This window comes from Melopsittacus undulatus, chromosome 12 (assembly GCF_012275295.1).
Source record: "Melopsittacus undulatus isolate bMelUnd1 chromosome 12, bMelUnd1.mat.Z, whole genome shotgun sequence".
NCBI classification, from domain to species: Eukaryota; Metazoa; Chordata; class Aves; order Psittaciformes; family Psittaculidae; genus Melopsittacus; species Melopsittacus undulatus.
Window position 1 is genome coordinate 9,063,511 of NC_047538.1, and position 15,409 is coordinate 9,078,919.

Genomic DNA, 15,409 nt, shown 5'->3' on the forward strand with positions numbered 1-15,409 from the left:
GTGCTGATAACACCGATGGTTTCCATTCTTGCTAACAGTCTCACTGCTGGGAATGGTGCTCTGCCTTCCGCAGCAGCAATCACACCCAAGAGCAATGTCCCCACGTGCCCAACGCCCCCCCGCACACAGGACACGGCTCACGGTACGCGCAGGCCGCATGCAGCACCCGGCGGATGCCGCCGGTGACGGGTTTGTCGGCGGCTCTCGGCTCCGCCATAGACGAGGCCGAATGCCCTCAGACCGGAACCCACAAGCTCGCCATTCCAAACCCCCCCAGTGCGCATGCGCCGTGAGGGAGGTGGGGGGGTTGCTGGCGTATAGAGGATGGCCCCGCCCCCTCCGCACGGGGATTTTCCACGAGGCGAACGGCGGAACCGAGCGGGGCGCCGCGGCACGTAGCGCACGCACCCGAGCGCACCTCTGGCGCGAGGAGACGGTAGCCAATAGAAGAGCAGAGAAGTGCCGAGCTGGCCAATGGAAGAGCGGCGAGGGGCTGAGCCGACCAATGGAGGGCAGGAGGGGGGCGGGATATGTGCACGGGGTGGGTATAGCCTGGTGTCCGCGCAGCCGCTCGGTCCCAGTGTGAGGTGAGGCGCGGAGCGGTTGGTGCTGCTGTAGCGGGGCTGCTGGGCCGAAGGTGAGCGTGGCGGCGGGGGCAGGGCCTTGCGGCCCCGGCCTTCTCCAGTTAACCGCGTGACGAGGGGTCCTGGGCGGCTGCGGTTTCTCCTTCTCGGGCTCGGTAGCCGCTACTGCCGCATTGGGATGGGGCCGCGCAGGCTCTGCCTCTGAACCCGGCAGGGCCGAGGCGGTCTGTGAGGGAGCGAGAGGCGCTGCGTTTGCTTACAGCAGCCGGATCGCGCGGGGGAGGCCTACGCCTGCCTAAGCCCTGTCAGCGTGGGCAGAGGGGTTAAAACCTGGGGTATATGGTGGGTCAGAGCTTCTCAAAAGCAGTGTTTAACTGTTATCCCTTAATCATTAACAGTTGCTTTCGGAATGTGTGTAGTGATTTGGACTTTCCCCTCTTTAGTTGCAGTGGATGTCCTTCACCTTCATAGCTCAAAATATTTTAACGTTTGATGTCAGCACTCGGATGGATTCTCTATCCCTGGAAATGTTCAAAGCAGGTTGGATGGGGTTTGAAGCAACCTGGTCTAGTGGAAAGGTGTCCCTGCCTATGGCAGAGTGGTTGGAACTGGATGATGTTTGAAGGGTCTCTTCCAGCCCAGAACATTCTGTGGTTCTGTGAAATCTGTGCCTTAGGCCTCCCAGTGGCTTTGATTAAGTGCTGGTTATCTCAGACAGCACTTGTAGAGAGTAGTATATGGCCACTTAGTGTGCATCTCTGGATATTACGGTGTGGAAAAAACCTCTTCACTGATTTGCCTCGTGCGCAGCTACCGGAGAGGCTCTTGGGTCTCTCTCTGGGTCCGTTGCATGCCTGCTGAGTCACAGGGCAGGGCTGTGACTTTCTCAGTCTGCCAGGAAGTAGTGAAGTTTGTCATCCAAACCCACAGACAGGCAGTGCAGGTTCAGGCCTCCATCTTCTTAAATAACGAAGTAGTTCAGCGTGTCTGTGCTTTATTCCCTGCCAGGCATTACTTAAAATACACTGCATCATGTTGCAGATCATGGAGGTGAATTAATACCATGTGGAAGGAAAAGGAGTAGGGTTGGAAGGTGGCCTGGTTGGTCCATGCTTGTCCAAGTACTTCTAAATTGGGGTAGTCTGCATTTTTGTTAGAATACTGTTTTCCCTGTGGAGAACACAGGTTCAGATACAGAGTAAGTGGTTATAGCACAGAATTTATCGCAGAATCATTAGGGTTGGAAGTGACCTCTGGAGAATCATCTGTTCAACCCCCTTGCCAGCATTTGGACTTCAGTTAATAGTGAGGCTTGTACTCAGAACTGGCAGTGGTCTGTAGCTGGGCCTTGAAGTAAGTAACAGTGTGTGCTCCTGTGGACGCCAGGAAAGCTAGTGTGTGCATGTGGTTCCTCCATTGGAGGGAGACACTGACCTTGCCAGCAAATTACAGTGCAAAGCCAGGTTTAAGGCAATGTGTACGTTAAATGTCACTCTGGTATTTGCATGTTTGGCTAGAGCTATCACTGAATACAAAGGTCTGGAGTGCTAGTGATGAGCTTTCTTGTGTTTTGTTAGCATTTCCACAGCTAGACCTGTGCTAACCCTTGCTAGATTTGACTGAATTGATGCAGAATATGTAACACTCGGCTTCTGATGAGCTAAACAGCATCAAATTTTTATCCAGAAATAGCTTGGGGGAAAGCTGTTTCTTCAATATATGAGGGGGTTGGGAAGATTGGAATGGGTTGCCCAGGGAGGTTGTGAATGCTCCATCCCTGGCAGTGTTCAAGGCCAGGCTGGACAAAGCCTTGAGTGGCATGCTTTAGTGTGAGGTGTCCCTGCCCACCGCAGGGGGTTGGAACTAGGTGATCTAAAGGTCCTTTCCAACCCGAACTTTTCTATGATTCTTACGATGAGCCAAAGGAAGAGGAAAGAAAAAAAAAGGTGTGAGGAATTTCTGAAACACTGCAGTGCTGTGAAATGCTTCCTCTTAAGGAAAAGGGAGGGACTGCTGGAGAGGTCACTTGTCAAGGGTGCTTGGGTAATGTCGGACCTGGCAGACATTACCAGTGGAAGCTCTTACAGGGTGTATTCCTGAAGTGCCACCTTTGTGAAGGTCAACAGGCAGTTCTTGAATGGCTTACTGTGAGCTGGCTGGCTGTTAAGAGAATCAGACACCTAATGGTTTGTTGCAAAGCCATGGTTCTGAAAATGAAAAGCATAGCAGGTGCCAGCCTAATCAGCTCCAAAACCTCTTTTCAAATAAATGGGGATTTTTCCTATTAGCCACTGCTCAGTGCATGTGCAGAGAGATAAGTGTTAGCGTGGACGGGACTGATAACTGAAGAGTTGCAGGGATTTATTTCTAGCTTGGTATTTACTGATTCAAGTTTCATAGTGGCAGCACGAAGGCAAGCTTGAACTGAGTTGTGTTGCTGCTTACATTAGTCATGTTGTCTGTCAATGTGTGGGCTTTGCTGTGGAGCAGGCAGAGAGGCCCTCAGAATCTGTCTTATACAACATGCTGCTTAGAGGCAGGACAACTGGAAAGGGCACTTTAAAGCCATGGTGACAAAACAAATGGTGACCTATGTTTTTAACATGGGGTGTGGGTTTTTCAGTGGAGGAAGTGTAAGCGTATGAAGGTAACCCCCACACATACACACTCAGTACAAGTAGCACTGTTTCCAAGGTCCAGTTTTTTTAACTTTGCTCTAACTGCAGAGAGATTCATGACCATTTCTGTAAACGGGGTTACCACCCACAGTGGCTTGCCAAAGAGCCAGCTTCCAGATAGTTCTGCTTCTGAGTCTGAGCTTTCTTCTCTGCAGATGAGCTGGGTTTGGTGCCAGTCAGTGGCCTGTAGGCGTGTATACGACTTGGTTTTTAAAATGTAGCTGGTCTTACATAAGGAGTTCCTTATTGCCTTTTTTCTTTAAGGAAAAGTGTATAGGTATATGAGAAGGGGGTGAAAAAGTATTCAAAGTAAGAAAAATCACCACAGAGGAAGAGCTATTCCTGTAAATACCCCAGCTAAGGTATAACTGTTAATGCAAGTTCTTAATTAGAGCCCTGGCTGGCTGTTTCTATTTTGGGATAGGTTACATTTGGCTCTGAACAGCTGCTGTGCATACTAAGCACAGTTGCACTTTAGCCTTTTATCAAAAAGAGTTTTGTCTGGTAGCAGAGATTTCCTGTATTGGGATTGCTTGGCTGCTCCTACATGGTAAGATGACATTCCTTTAGAAATATCTGGAAACAAGGCTTCTGGTTTTAGACTGTTCTTCCCACCTAGGTTAAAATTTCTGCGTTCTCAACAAGTGACTCAACTCTTGCGAAGTGTTATAGGTTTTACCAGTTGAAGTAGTGTAAAGTGATGTTTCTGAACTGGTCTTGTGACTGCAGGTGTTAATGCAGGGTATAAATGATGTTAAGCTGATGCTAGCAGCAGCCGTTGCTGCACGCTGAGGGCAGTGCAAGGCTTGAGGTCTCTTGTGGGTGGGTGGGGTTCTGTGTTGCTGGCACTCTTTGGCTGTATGGGAGAGGGACCAGGCAGCAGGTCTTGGGAGGGAGAGCTGGGTGGTACTGGCTGTACCTGTGGCTGGTTCAAGCTGCCAGAGGCCACACAGCACCAGCCTCCCAGGAGCACTGGCAGCCAGGGTGTGGGAGCAGGGAGTGGAGTCTGTTGGGAGCAATGTCAGCAGGTTCCATGGCAGTTCTGGTGGGAAGGGTGTGCTGGTGATTTGGCTGCTGTCTGCTCTGCTCAGGCTTAGGCTGTAACCTGTTGCCCCAACTCAGCTGCTGGCTGTGCCAGCCTCCCCAGAAGCTTGAGGTCTGCAGGGAATTTGAAGATAACATCTTTCAAAAGAATTACCATTTTATTAGTGGGTCTTTTTAAGAACTATATGGAGACAGTTGCCTGCTGCAAGAACATGGTGCCTACCCGCTGCAATGGCAAGGCTGTGGCTAAAACCCAGACAGAAGCAATACAGCTTACCTATGATGATGTCTCCATCCAAACAGTCCTCCCAGGAACTGGAATAGTTTCCCAGACCTTGGGTTGATCAATTGGAATAAGGAAGAATTTTTTTTATGATGAGGGTGATGAGACACTGGAGGTTTGCCCAGAGAAGTGGTGACTTCCCTGTCACTGGAAGTGTTGTGTCAGGTTGGATGGTACTTTGAGCATCTTGGTCAAGTGAAAGACGTTCAGCCTCCCTGTGGCAGGGTGACTGAACTAGATGATCTTTGAAGGTTTCTTCCCACCCAAACTGTTTGTGATTAATGTTAAACTCATCTTTTCAGGTGTTAAAGATGTCCATTCTCAGGATCCATGCCCGTGAAATCTTTGACTCCCGTGGGAATCCCACTGTTGAGGTAGACCTCTATACCAACAAAGGTGAGTCATTGATGATGTTTGTTCTGTCTATCTGGCAGAACTGAAGAGGCAATTAAGAGCATTATAAGCTGTCCTGTTAAAACAGTGGAATTGTGCTTGCTTTTTCTTCCATGTGTATAACTTGTTACTGAGCTTGCAATGGAACTTGCAGGAAAAACCTGTACCTTGCTCTACTGGGATAAATTTGCTGAGCTCAAGATACTGCCACTTGTTACAGTGCAAGTGTTAATCCAAAACTACCTTTCTCCCCTTGTCCTGAGCAAAAACTGGGATAGCACTTGCAAACTTGGACTTAAAAGGCCTTTGTGTCTGTAAGCAGCTGCTAATGGCCTGGTCTTAGTTTTCAATGCTCTGAAAACTCTGACTGCTCTTGAAATTTAATTCTTGATTTGTCTAGCAGTCACTTTGTGTACTGAAACACTCTTCTGCTGCAGAATTGAATCTTGGGTAATGGTTTCTTCTCTGTGTGAGTGCTCAGGCATGACTAAACATCTTGACTAATTGGGTTTTCACATCTAACATCTTATATTTTTAATTACTGCAGGACTTTCCCTTGGCTTGCTAGTTGTGCATCCCACATCCGATAGGATCTGACAAAGGCATTGTGCAAACACATACCAGTGTGGTTTGGTGGAATGAGCAAACACAATAGCTGTAATACATGAACTAAATAGCTGATCTTTCTGCCTCAAAAGATTAATGCAGTCATTTAATGAGATTGACCCTACTAAGCTCTTTGCTGTAGTGGGATAAGGGAGAGACTGGAGGCTGAAACTGGCATCTTGAACCACAGGCAGAACAGACTCCAGTGGACTGATTTGCTCAAAGTTCAGCATCCTTGGCTGGAGGGATGGGCTATCTGGGTGGTTGTACTGTTGTTGGAAGACCTTAGAGGTCATATTAAGAATATAGGCCTTGAACTTGTCCCTTTTATCCCATATCTTAGAAGAATCCAAAAGCATGCCTGCCAGACGGAGCTCAAAGGAGGATTCAGTAATAAAACCATGTTTTTGGAAGGAAAATAGATGGCTTTCCAACCTTACACACTTGAAATGCACAGTGGAGTCAACTTGCTGTTTATCAGTGAGGGAGACACTGTTGAGTTGGTGGTGCTATAAAGGAGCACAGAGCTCTTGGGATGGATGTTAAGTGAGCAGAGATGCTGTTCAGAGATGACCTCCCCCATCTCCAGCAGTGGCAGTATGTGGTGGGTTGGGATGATGGTAGGATGGAGAATATTCTGTGGGTTTGAACATGCTAAGACAGTTATTTTTCCTCTTGGAAACAGGTCTGTTCAGAGCTGCTGTTCCCAGTGGTGCCTCAACTGGAATCTATGAAGCTCTGGAGCTTCGTGACAATGACAAGACACGCTACCTAGGGAAAGGTAAACCTGAATTTTGGTACCCAGCTTGGCCTGTTACAGTGGCTGTGTTACTGCGTATGTTTATGCCAGATTGGAGCAGAGGTCACATGGGCTTCCTCACTGCTGTCCATGTTCTGTACAAGGCATGGCAATTAAGCAAAAGCTATGGAGATTAACAGTAAGATGCTAGCAATGCATACCACATGTAGGCTGTGTGGCTGGGGCCTAGGTAAAGTGCAGGCTGCTGGGTTTCCCAAGGTACCATATAGTGACTGCCTCCAGCATGTATAATGATGGAGGTTAAGTGTACTTCCACAGGTGGGTACATGGAGCTCAGGCATGCCAGCTAGGTGATGTCTCTATTATGGTATGCCCAAATGGACTTTGTTATGCCACTTCTGTTGCCCTGCTTGTTGGTGCATGCCAGAGTATAGAGTGTGTTAGCAGTGTGTTGTAAGAGCATCTGAATGAACTGCTCCAAAAGGCTTGGTGATGCTGCAGCTAGTCACAAGAATGCTTCACGGGCCAAATTTTCAAAGAACTCTGAAACATATCTGCTCTGGCACCACAAACTCCTTAGAAGCAGGTTAAATCCTGAACCTGAGGCTTATGCCAACTGCTGACCACAGCTAACGTGCAGCTTCACACTGATCATCATGGAAGATACCATTGTTTCAGATTGCACAATAGCTATAGCCACCTTATCTTTTTATCTATTACAGGTAGCCAGGATACTTAAGTTTGTGTTAGTGGCATATTACTTTAGTTGTCTAGGGACTTACTGTATGTCCTGAAAGGAAACTAAGCACAGCAGTCACCTGACTGGCTTGGGAACAAGTATGGGGAAAAAAGGATACCCACATAAAAGATGGCATTACCTAATAAACATCTAACAGTAATTCCTATGATTACTCTGAGAGCTTAGACAGTCAGGACTCCTTTTTAGCTTGCTGCTGTAAAAGCATTGGTGATACCTTCTAAGTATATAGATGAACTCTTAGCTGGGAAAGAGATTCAGTTGTCTTCAAACTTCTCTGCGAGACAGGTGAAAGGAAGCTGCAATGTTTTGTGCCCATTCAGAAAGGCTGGTTAGAGTAGTTAACTACTGAACTGCACTTGGAGGGCATTGTCTGAGAAGGTTCAGAGTTGTTATTGCTTAAGCACAGAATAAACTCCTAGATGACTGAATATCCCAAAGAGCTGAAGAGCTTACGGTGTTTACCTCGGACACTTTTCTTTGAGAAGAGTAAATGTGTACTTAATGTGTTAAATGTGTAAGCACTTAGACCTGTTAAATCTGATGCTACAGACAGTTCTTGATGGCTCTTAACTAAACAGCAGCCTGAGCTTCCCACAGCAGGCTATCACAGCCGGGAGTTTTTGTCAGCTGGGGAATAACATGAGTTACAAAAAAAATAAAATCACCAAATGAGATTAGTTGCAGATAGCTGGTAGAGCTTTTGTAACACGAATCTCCAGCCTTAGACCACTTAAAAGGCAGTTAATATGATTCAGGGGGCACTTAATGAGCATTCACTGGTTCTGAAGCTGTCTTGGGACGCTCCTTAGGCTGATAATGGTAGCTGGCTAATGATGGCCTCTGCTTATGGGGAACTGCTGGTTTAAACAATGGTGGGTCCACATGATTAAAAGGATGGTGCTGTGTTCATGTTTTATTCTCTGCCTGAAGCTAGGGCAGATGATTTTTATGCCTCCCTACAGGTACAGTAACAGTGTCGTTCAGCATCCTATCAAGTGTAAAATATGCTAAGCTGATGCTTTAGCAGTGTTACAGAATAGCAGATAGTGAAATGCCTGAGCTGCTGCATGCTTAAGTTCTGAAGAAAACTTTTTCTTTCCCCTTACTCATCCATTCCATGAATGGATAGAAGCAGCCTGTCCTAAAACCTTTTCCAAATGCTGTCATTTAGCCACTTGAGGTTTGAGTCCGCAATAGGATGGAAACCTGGGTGGAAAGACCAAATACAGCCTCACTGACTGATGCACAGTTTCCTCTACCCTTTGAATCCTTGTTTCTAGTCTGCTGCTCAATATCAGACACTTGATGACTTGAAGGTCTGTTACCTATTTGTGTCCTTTTCTTTCTTCCATGACTGCCTGTGTTCTTGGCTGTGGATCTTCATCTCTTCCTTGATTGTCTTTGTCCATTTCGCTTCTGTCAGGTGTATCCAGAGCTGTTAAATATGTTAACGAATTCCTGGGGACAGCATTATGTACACAGGTAATGGATGTGCTCTCAGTGCAACCTTGTCACTTGGATGAATTTCTCCAGGGCATGGTCTTGCAAACTAACTTTGCAGCAGGCATTCCTAGGTGATGCTTACTTCATGCAACTTCTGATTCAATCAAGATGACTTCTGGAAGTGTTCATTCACATTTGGCTGTAAGCTGAGGTTGGATTGGGGTTTGAAGAGCATGAGATGATATCCTTGATGTTTTTTGTAACTGAGATCCCTTACTAATGCCTACATAACCAGTGTGGTTGACCAGTGTCCCAATTTGCTTGTTCCTTACAGGTGTCTCAAAAGCTGTTGAGCACGTCAATAAAACAATTGCACCTGCACTGGTTAGCAAGGTAGGAGCAATGTGTTGGCTGCTAACATCTGCTAATGCCAGTCCACTGTGTCCTAACTGATGGGTTGTCTCTTGAGACAGTTGCAGGAACTGTCTTGCTTAGGGGGGGATGTTAGCTGTGTATTGGAGTGCATGTGAAAAAAGTGATCTTTTGGCAGCAGTTGCTTTACTTGATGACTGCATATCTAACAGTGAGAACAGTTTCCAGCAGCCTAGTGTTGTAGTGTGCAGAAATACCTAAGCATCTGTGAACTTTACTGGTGTGCAGTTAAGATGCTTTATGCTTAAAAGGGTGGCTGAATGATGGGGAGGGACTGAGTTTTATCCAAGCTGGCTAATGTGGAAGGGAATTTAAGGGGATCTTAGTAAAGCCTGCTTGAGTGACATTGCTGTGCACTTCATGGACACTGAGCCCTAACTAGAAAAGGGAGCGCAAAATGAAGTAATGCATTAAGTGATTGTGTGTTCTTCGTGACAATTCCAAACATTAAGTAGTAAGCTACAAATGGGTGTATGTTTTGAGCAAGCTGATAATCTTTGAGCTTGCATGAAAGGGGCAGGAGGCATAAACTGGAGCTTTCTCCTATCCTGTGCCAGGCAGGTAGCAGTGTGTAAATGTCAGGAAGTCAAAGGGACATAATAGTGTTACATAGCTCTGAATGTGGAGAACAAAACAAGCTTCTCATGTGTCAGCCTTAGTCTGCTGGAAGTGACCAGAAGATGCTGCTGTTTAATGTTGAAAATTAGTCTTTTCAGCTGTTGGTAGTTGCCCTTAAGCAAGTTTTGGTGCCTGCCAGAGAAATAAAAAAGCAGTGGGTAGGTGAGAGTTTGTGGAGCTGTGTTTGGTGTCAGGCAGTGCTTTGTATGCTTTTCTCTGCAGAATGTCAATGTTGTGGAGCAAGAAAAGATTGACAAACTGATGCTGGAAATGGATGGATCAGAGAACAAATGTAAGTGGGCTTTGTGCTGCAGTGAGGTAAAATAAGACTGATATATAGATTTCTGGCTTGTCAGAAACAATTGGTATGGAATATGCTGTGCACTTGCATAACAAGGACTTTGGTGCTGGTATATCTGAGTCTCTTTATGAAGACAATGTATTTGTAAACAATTTCTTCCTGTTTCAGCCAAATTTGGTGCCAATGCCATCTTGGGTGTATCTCTGGCTGTATGCAAAGCTGGTGCTGCTGAGAAGGGTGTCCCCTTGTACCGTCACATTGCTGACCTGGCTGGAAATGCAGAAGTCATTCTTCCAGTTCCTGTAAGTCTCTTGCTTAGGGCTGCCTAGAGGCTTGATCTGACCAGGTGCTACATGGTGTTTTGTCTTGGATCAGGTTCTCTAGAGAATGAAGAGTCTTAAATGCTGCTTAAATTGGTATTTACCCCGAAAATATTCTAACATGCATTTTCTTTATGGTTACTCCAAGGCTTTCAATGTGATTAATGGTGGTTCCCATGCTGGTAACAAGCTGGCTATGCAGGAGTTCATGATCCTCCCTGTTGGTGCTGACACTTTCAGGGAGGCAATGCGCATTGGTGCAGAGGTCTATCACAACCTGAAGAATGTAATTAAGGAGAAGTATGGCAAGGATGCAACCAACGTGGGTGATGAGGGTGGTTTTGCCCCCAACATCCTGGAAAACAAAGAAGGTAAGAATGAGCTAAGTGTGGGAGGAGGTGTAACTGATAACCAGAGAATTAAGACTATACCTACCCACTATAAATGCAGAGCAGGATCAGTAGGTTGTAGGACTTCCTGCTGTTGACTTGTTTTGCTTTGCACTGGTGTAATACCACAAAGCTATTCCCTTGAACTTCAGTTAATGCAGCTTGATGGGATTGCTTTGACTTGAATGTCTCATTACTGTTTCAGTCCTGTAGCAGCTTAAGGGAATCTTGCCTCTTTCCAGTTGAAAAGTGGTGTGGGAACATCTGGTGCATTGCAGGCTTCTCAGAAGGCAGCGTTTGTCTTTAGTGGAGTTCTTTCCTCCTGACAAAGGAGGAAAACAGTTTGAACTGTGCTGGGTAGCATGTGGGAGTGTATGAAGACTTGCCTGGGAAGTGGAGGCATTTGCTGCTTCCACAGCCAAACAGTTCTGTTCAGAAACCTGGGGGGGGGGAGGGAGGCAGTTTGTCTTGTGGAAAGGGAGATAGATACCTGTTCCTGCAAAAAATTGTACCAGAAGAGCTGATTTTTTCTGCCTCTTGCAGAAATGGAGGTGCTAATAAGCCAGTAGAATACTAAAACTGTTGTTATTTTAAAGCTGCTAGTTGTATTATTGTTGAAGGTAGCCTCTGAGCTGCATTGCCTTTTCTAACATGGCAGATAGTGAGCCAGTACTAGAAATCAGGGCATTCCTGAATCCCAGTCACATGCAACTTTTGCTGGGTCTGTACCCTGGCAGACATCAATGAAGATTACCTTGAAATGGCCATTACATTCCAAAGAAATTGTGTTGCTTACAGCAGCTGCTTTTGCAGTTTGTACATTAACATCTTGTTAAAAAAACACCCCACAACACAGAAAAATCAAGCATGCTTGATCTGAGCTTTCTGTTGTACATAGCCTGTCTGATCCTGATCCAGCTGCTTGGCTTAGAGTCAGGGGTGATCGGGAGAGTCTTACTTGTGACCAGGCTGAATTTCCTTGATTGGACTCCGACAAATGGGGTAGCATGTTGTATCCAGAGACCCTCTTGTACCTATAATTGTGCAAGTGAATCACATGTAGAGGCGAAGAGAGGGCAGGCTATGTATCGCAGTGTTAGGCAGGGCTTGAATGCTTACCACTTTCATGATCCACACCTGATCTGGAGGTAAAAGTTAATAAAGCACAATCACTGCTTACTACCCACATGCACAAAGCTTGGAGCATGTAGTATCATCTAGTATTAAGCTTTCTGGCCTAAAATATAGTCTTGCCTGAAGAGATTCTGAATCCTTTAATGGTCTCTCAAGGGTATTACAGGCTAAAACCAGTATTAAAGTAATGTCTTGTTCCAGTATGTTCAGAAGTGGGAGAGTTAAGAGCCTTTTCTGTGTGGCCTTTGGGCTTTCTGTAAGGGTAATGGCTGTTCTTTGCCAAGTGGAAGTATATTTGCTGATCAATGAATAGCTTTTGAGGCAAGATGTTTGGGGGGAAGCTCAAACTTCTTGTTGTGTTTCAGCTCTGGAGTTGCTCAAGACTGCTATTGGTAAGGCTGGCTACACCGATAAGGTTGTCATCGGCATGGATGTAGCTGCTTCAGAGTTCTACCGCGATGGGAAGTATGACCTGGACTTCAAATCTCCTGATGACCCCAGCAGATACATTTCTCCTGACCAGCTGGCTGACCTGTACAAGGGCTTTGTCAAGAACTACCCTGGTAAGTTGTTTGTCAATAAGAAGCATGGAAGTAGTGGCAAATAGGGATTGATTGCTAAAGATAAGAGTTAGGATGCAGCCTCTCTTGTAAGAGGGATCAAGAGCATAATGTTTTAGGGGTCTGAGGACTAATCATTGAGGAGGGTAGTACTTGGCTGCAGCACTCTGGAAGCACTGCTTTCAAACAAGACCTTTCAGGGGAGAATACAGTCTTAAAGCTCCTTGTATCTCTTTACAGTGGTGTCCATTGAAGACCCATTTGACCAGGATGACTGGGGAGCCTGGAAGAAATTCACTGGCAGTGTTGGCATCCAGGTGGTTGGTGATGATCTGACTGTGACCAATCCAAAGCGTATTGCCAAGGCTGTGGAAGAGAAAGCCTGCAACTGCCTCCTCCTTAAGGTCAACCAGATTGGCTCCGTGACAGAGTCGCTGCAAGCGTAAGTTCACCCATCTTTGCCACGCCAGGGAGAGGGGGGTTGTCTAATTGAGAGAGATGAGCATCTAGACCAGATCTAGTGGACTAGAAATGTGCTGAGTGGGCATCTGTAAAGGGAGAACAGTTATTAACTATTAGAAGATACTGGCAAGGAAACATGTACCTTCACAGTCCTGAACTCATATAGGCACATAAAGAAACTTCCCTGGGTCTATGCAGGTGTAAAAGCAGGTCTTTGTCACTGTGTTGTCATATGATTCTGACCCTGACATGTACCAAAGGGCAGTTGTATCACGACCAAGCAGGGAGTGCAGCCACCACAAAGGCTGCAAGCAAATAGGCATGGTGTGAGGCTTTGTGTCTTATCTCTTCTAGCTGCAAGCTTGCCCAGACCAATGGCTGGGGTGTGATGGTGAGTCACCGTTCTGGAGAAACAGAAGATACCTTCATTGCTGACCTGGTAGTTGGTCTCTGCACTGGTCAGGTTGGTATCTGTACCTGTGTATTTTGCCTTTCTGCTGGATAAAATACGGTGATGGAGCCACGCTCTCAGAGCATGCTCCCATTCAAAGCTGAAATTTGAAGTGGGGAGAAATCAAAGACAGGCAAGATTTTAAGATTAAAAAATGGACGTGTTCTAGAAAGCCAGTAACCTTATGCCAATGTTCTGCTAACATGCAGAGAGCTGGGGATGGTCTAGTAAAGCAAGAAAAGCAGAATGCCTTGATGGCTTGACTGCTGCAAATGGAACATGGTGCTGAGTCTGTTCCAATAAACTGAGAATACAAAGCAACTCCTGAAGCCTGTGTATTCTGTACACTTGTAGCTCTGGCCTGCTTTTCTCCCCCAGTACTGAAGGCTCTTTGAGGTCTCTGCTTGCTCGTGCTGTAGATTTGCTGTTCCTGTATACATGAAGTTGATTTTTGTCTGGTGGGACTGTGACAAGGGAACGTGTTACCTTGTGTAAACTCACCTTTAACCACCTATCTGAAAAATCTTAGTCAACTCCAGTAGACCTACTGGGATTTCCCAACACATGCTGTTAGCAAATGAATAATCTTTATTGCTCCCAAGCCCTATCCTGTTTATTTAAAGTTTTATGCTTGAAATAAAGCCTATGGTTATGCTCTCTAAACAGGAGTTGTGGCCTTATTCTAACTTCCTGCTTTCCTTTCAGATCAAAACTGGTGCCCCTTGCCGATCTGAGCGCCTAGCCAAGTACAACCAGCTGCTGAGGTGAGACTTGGGGAGGGGGAAAAGAACTGGCCGTGAAACCTGACAGAGAATTGGTGCTCCACTAATGCATTCAGGGCACAGCTTAGTCCTCTGCATCTTGCAAACACTGCACCTTAAGGCCATAAGCTGGTGCCTTTTTGGGGCAGGTGCTGTGCTTGCAGAACTAAGTGTAGGCTATATTATGTTGGGTGGGTAATGTCCATAACATACATGCTACAGAGAACATCGTACAAAGCATTCTGTGATAATAGGAGCATCCTTTCTGCATGATGCAGATCCCTTGAGTGAGCATGTAAAATGTTTGGGTGAAGCTGTGTAAGCTGGGTGATACTGAGCAGTGCAACTAAATGTTTGTGTAACTTAAGGGGCCTAGTGGGAGCTGGCGTGTGGCTCTGGGAGTAACTCCTGTGTTAGGTAGTCCAGGTTCTTTGGTGTAAGGCCAGCAGCTGTGCTAATATGAGAGTTCTGCATTGTCTGCTGACACCCAGCACTCTTCCCTTTCCATCAGGATTGAAGAGGAGCTTGGCAGCAAGGCCCGCTTTGCTGGAAGGAACTTCAGGAACCCTCGTGTCAACTAAGCGTGGATCAGTGACCCCCATTCTGGTTTAGAGCTCTAGTTATGTACTTAGATCACAATTACCTGTGCTAGAGAAAGATAAGGGCAGCTGGAAGGAAAAAGACCAGTTTGCAGGTCCTCTTACCCCATAGACATTTCCTTCACCTAGTGTTTCCACCAACTCTGATCTGTTACTTGTAAGGCTCTACTGCTTTTGTAGAACAGTCCCTGGGGGTTCTGTGTATCAAATACCTGCTGGGATCATGACCCTGTGACTGGGCATGAACACTTGAATTCCTTTCTCTGCCTGTCTGATCTTCAGTGTTTGGAGCTGTGTGACTTGCAGTGCAGCAAGAGGTACCTGCAAACACAAACAGTAGTGTTTTTACATGTGATAAATAAAAGCATCAAACAACCCACCAAAGTGTGGCTTTGGGTTAACTTTGGAGGAGGTTGAGGTACAGGGGTACCTGTCTCTGTGGTTGTATCCTGGTCTACAGCCTGTTGTGCAGGGAACAGGAATTCTGTCAATGTGGCTGTGGGGTGGACTTGTGTTGCTTTGTGACAAATAGGGAATTAGCCAAAGCTATGTCCCTGCCCTCAGGAAGGAGGGGACCCTCAGGTCTATGTTTAGCCCTTTGGAAGAAGAGAGGCTAAGAAAGGTTTCTACTCAGAGTTCAATTGTGATCCTGCAGAGGAAGGGAGAGAGCTCAGTGGTCTTCCTTCATTTATCAAAGATGGGGGTACCCTGACAACAAGCATTGTGATTAACCTTTATCATGGCCTGCTGCAGATATGTGCTTATCAGTCTTGTCACAGCATAGCTGAAAAATGCAGTGATGGCCCTGGCTTTTGGTGAGAGGCTGGCACA

The 15,409-nt window shown here is 46.2% G+C and overlaps 1 protein-coding gene across 1 annotated transcript; it reads left to right on the forward strand.

Moving 5' to 3' along the window:
- The first annotated feature begins 525 nt into the window (after window positions 1-525).
- Window positions 526-14,957, forward strand: ENO1 (enolase 1). The gene is made up of 12 exons (XM_005143259.3): window positions 526-637; window positions 4,892-4,985; window positions 6,274-6,369; window positions 8,886-8,944; window positions 9,824-9,893; window positions 10,071-10,204; window positions 10,371-10,593; window positions 12,111-12,308; window positions 12,546-12,747; window positions 13,122-13,230; window positions 13,924-13,982; window positions 14,491-14,957. The coding sequence occupies exons 2-12, from the start codon at window positions 4,901-4,903 to the stop codon at window positions 14,558-14,560; spliced, it is 1,305 nt and encodes a 434-aa protein (XP_005143316.1). The 5' UTR covers window positions 526-637; window positions 4,892-4,900; the 3' UTR covers window positions 14,561-14,957.
- Window positions 14,958-15,409: the final 452 nt, after the last annotated feature.

Bases quoted from the DNA above. Each gene is read 5' to 3' on its own strand.
- ENO1 (XM_005143259.3), top strand. From the start codon at position 4,901: ATGTCCATTCTCAGGATCCATGCCCGTGAAATCTTTGACTCCCGTGGG. The intron at 12,309-12,545 runs GTAAGTTGTTTG...ATCTCTTTACAG, and splicing joins CTTTGTCAAGAACTACCCTG to TGGTGTCCATTGAAGACCCA. The intron at 13,231-13,923 runs GTTGGTATCTGT...CTTTCCTTTCAG, and splicing joins TTGGTCTCTGCACTGGTCAG to ATCAAAACTGGTGCCCCTTG.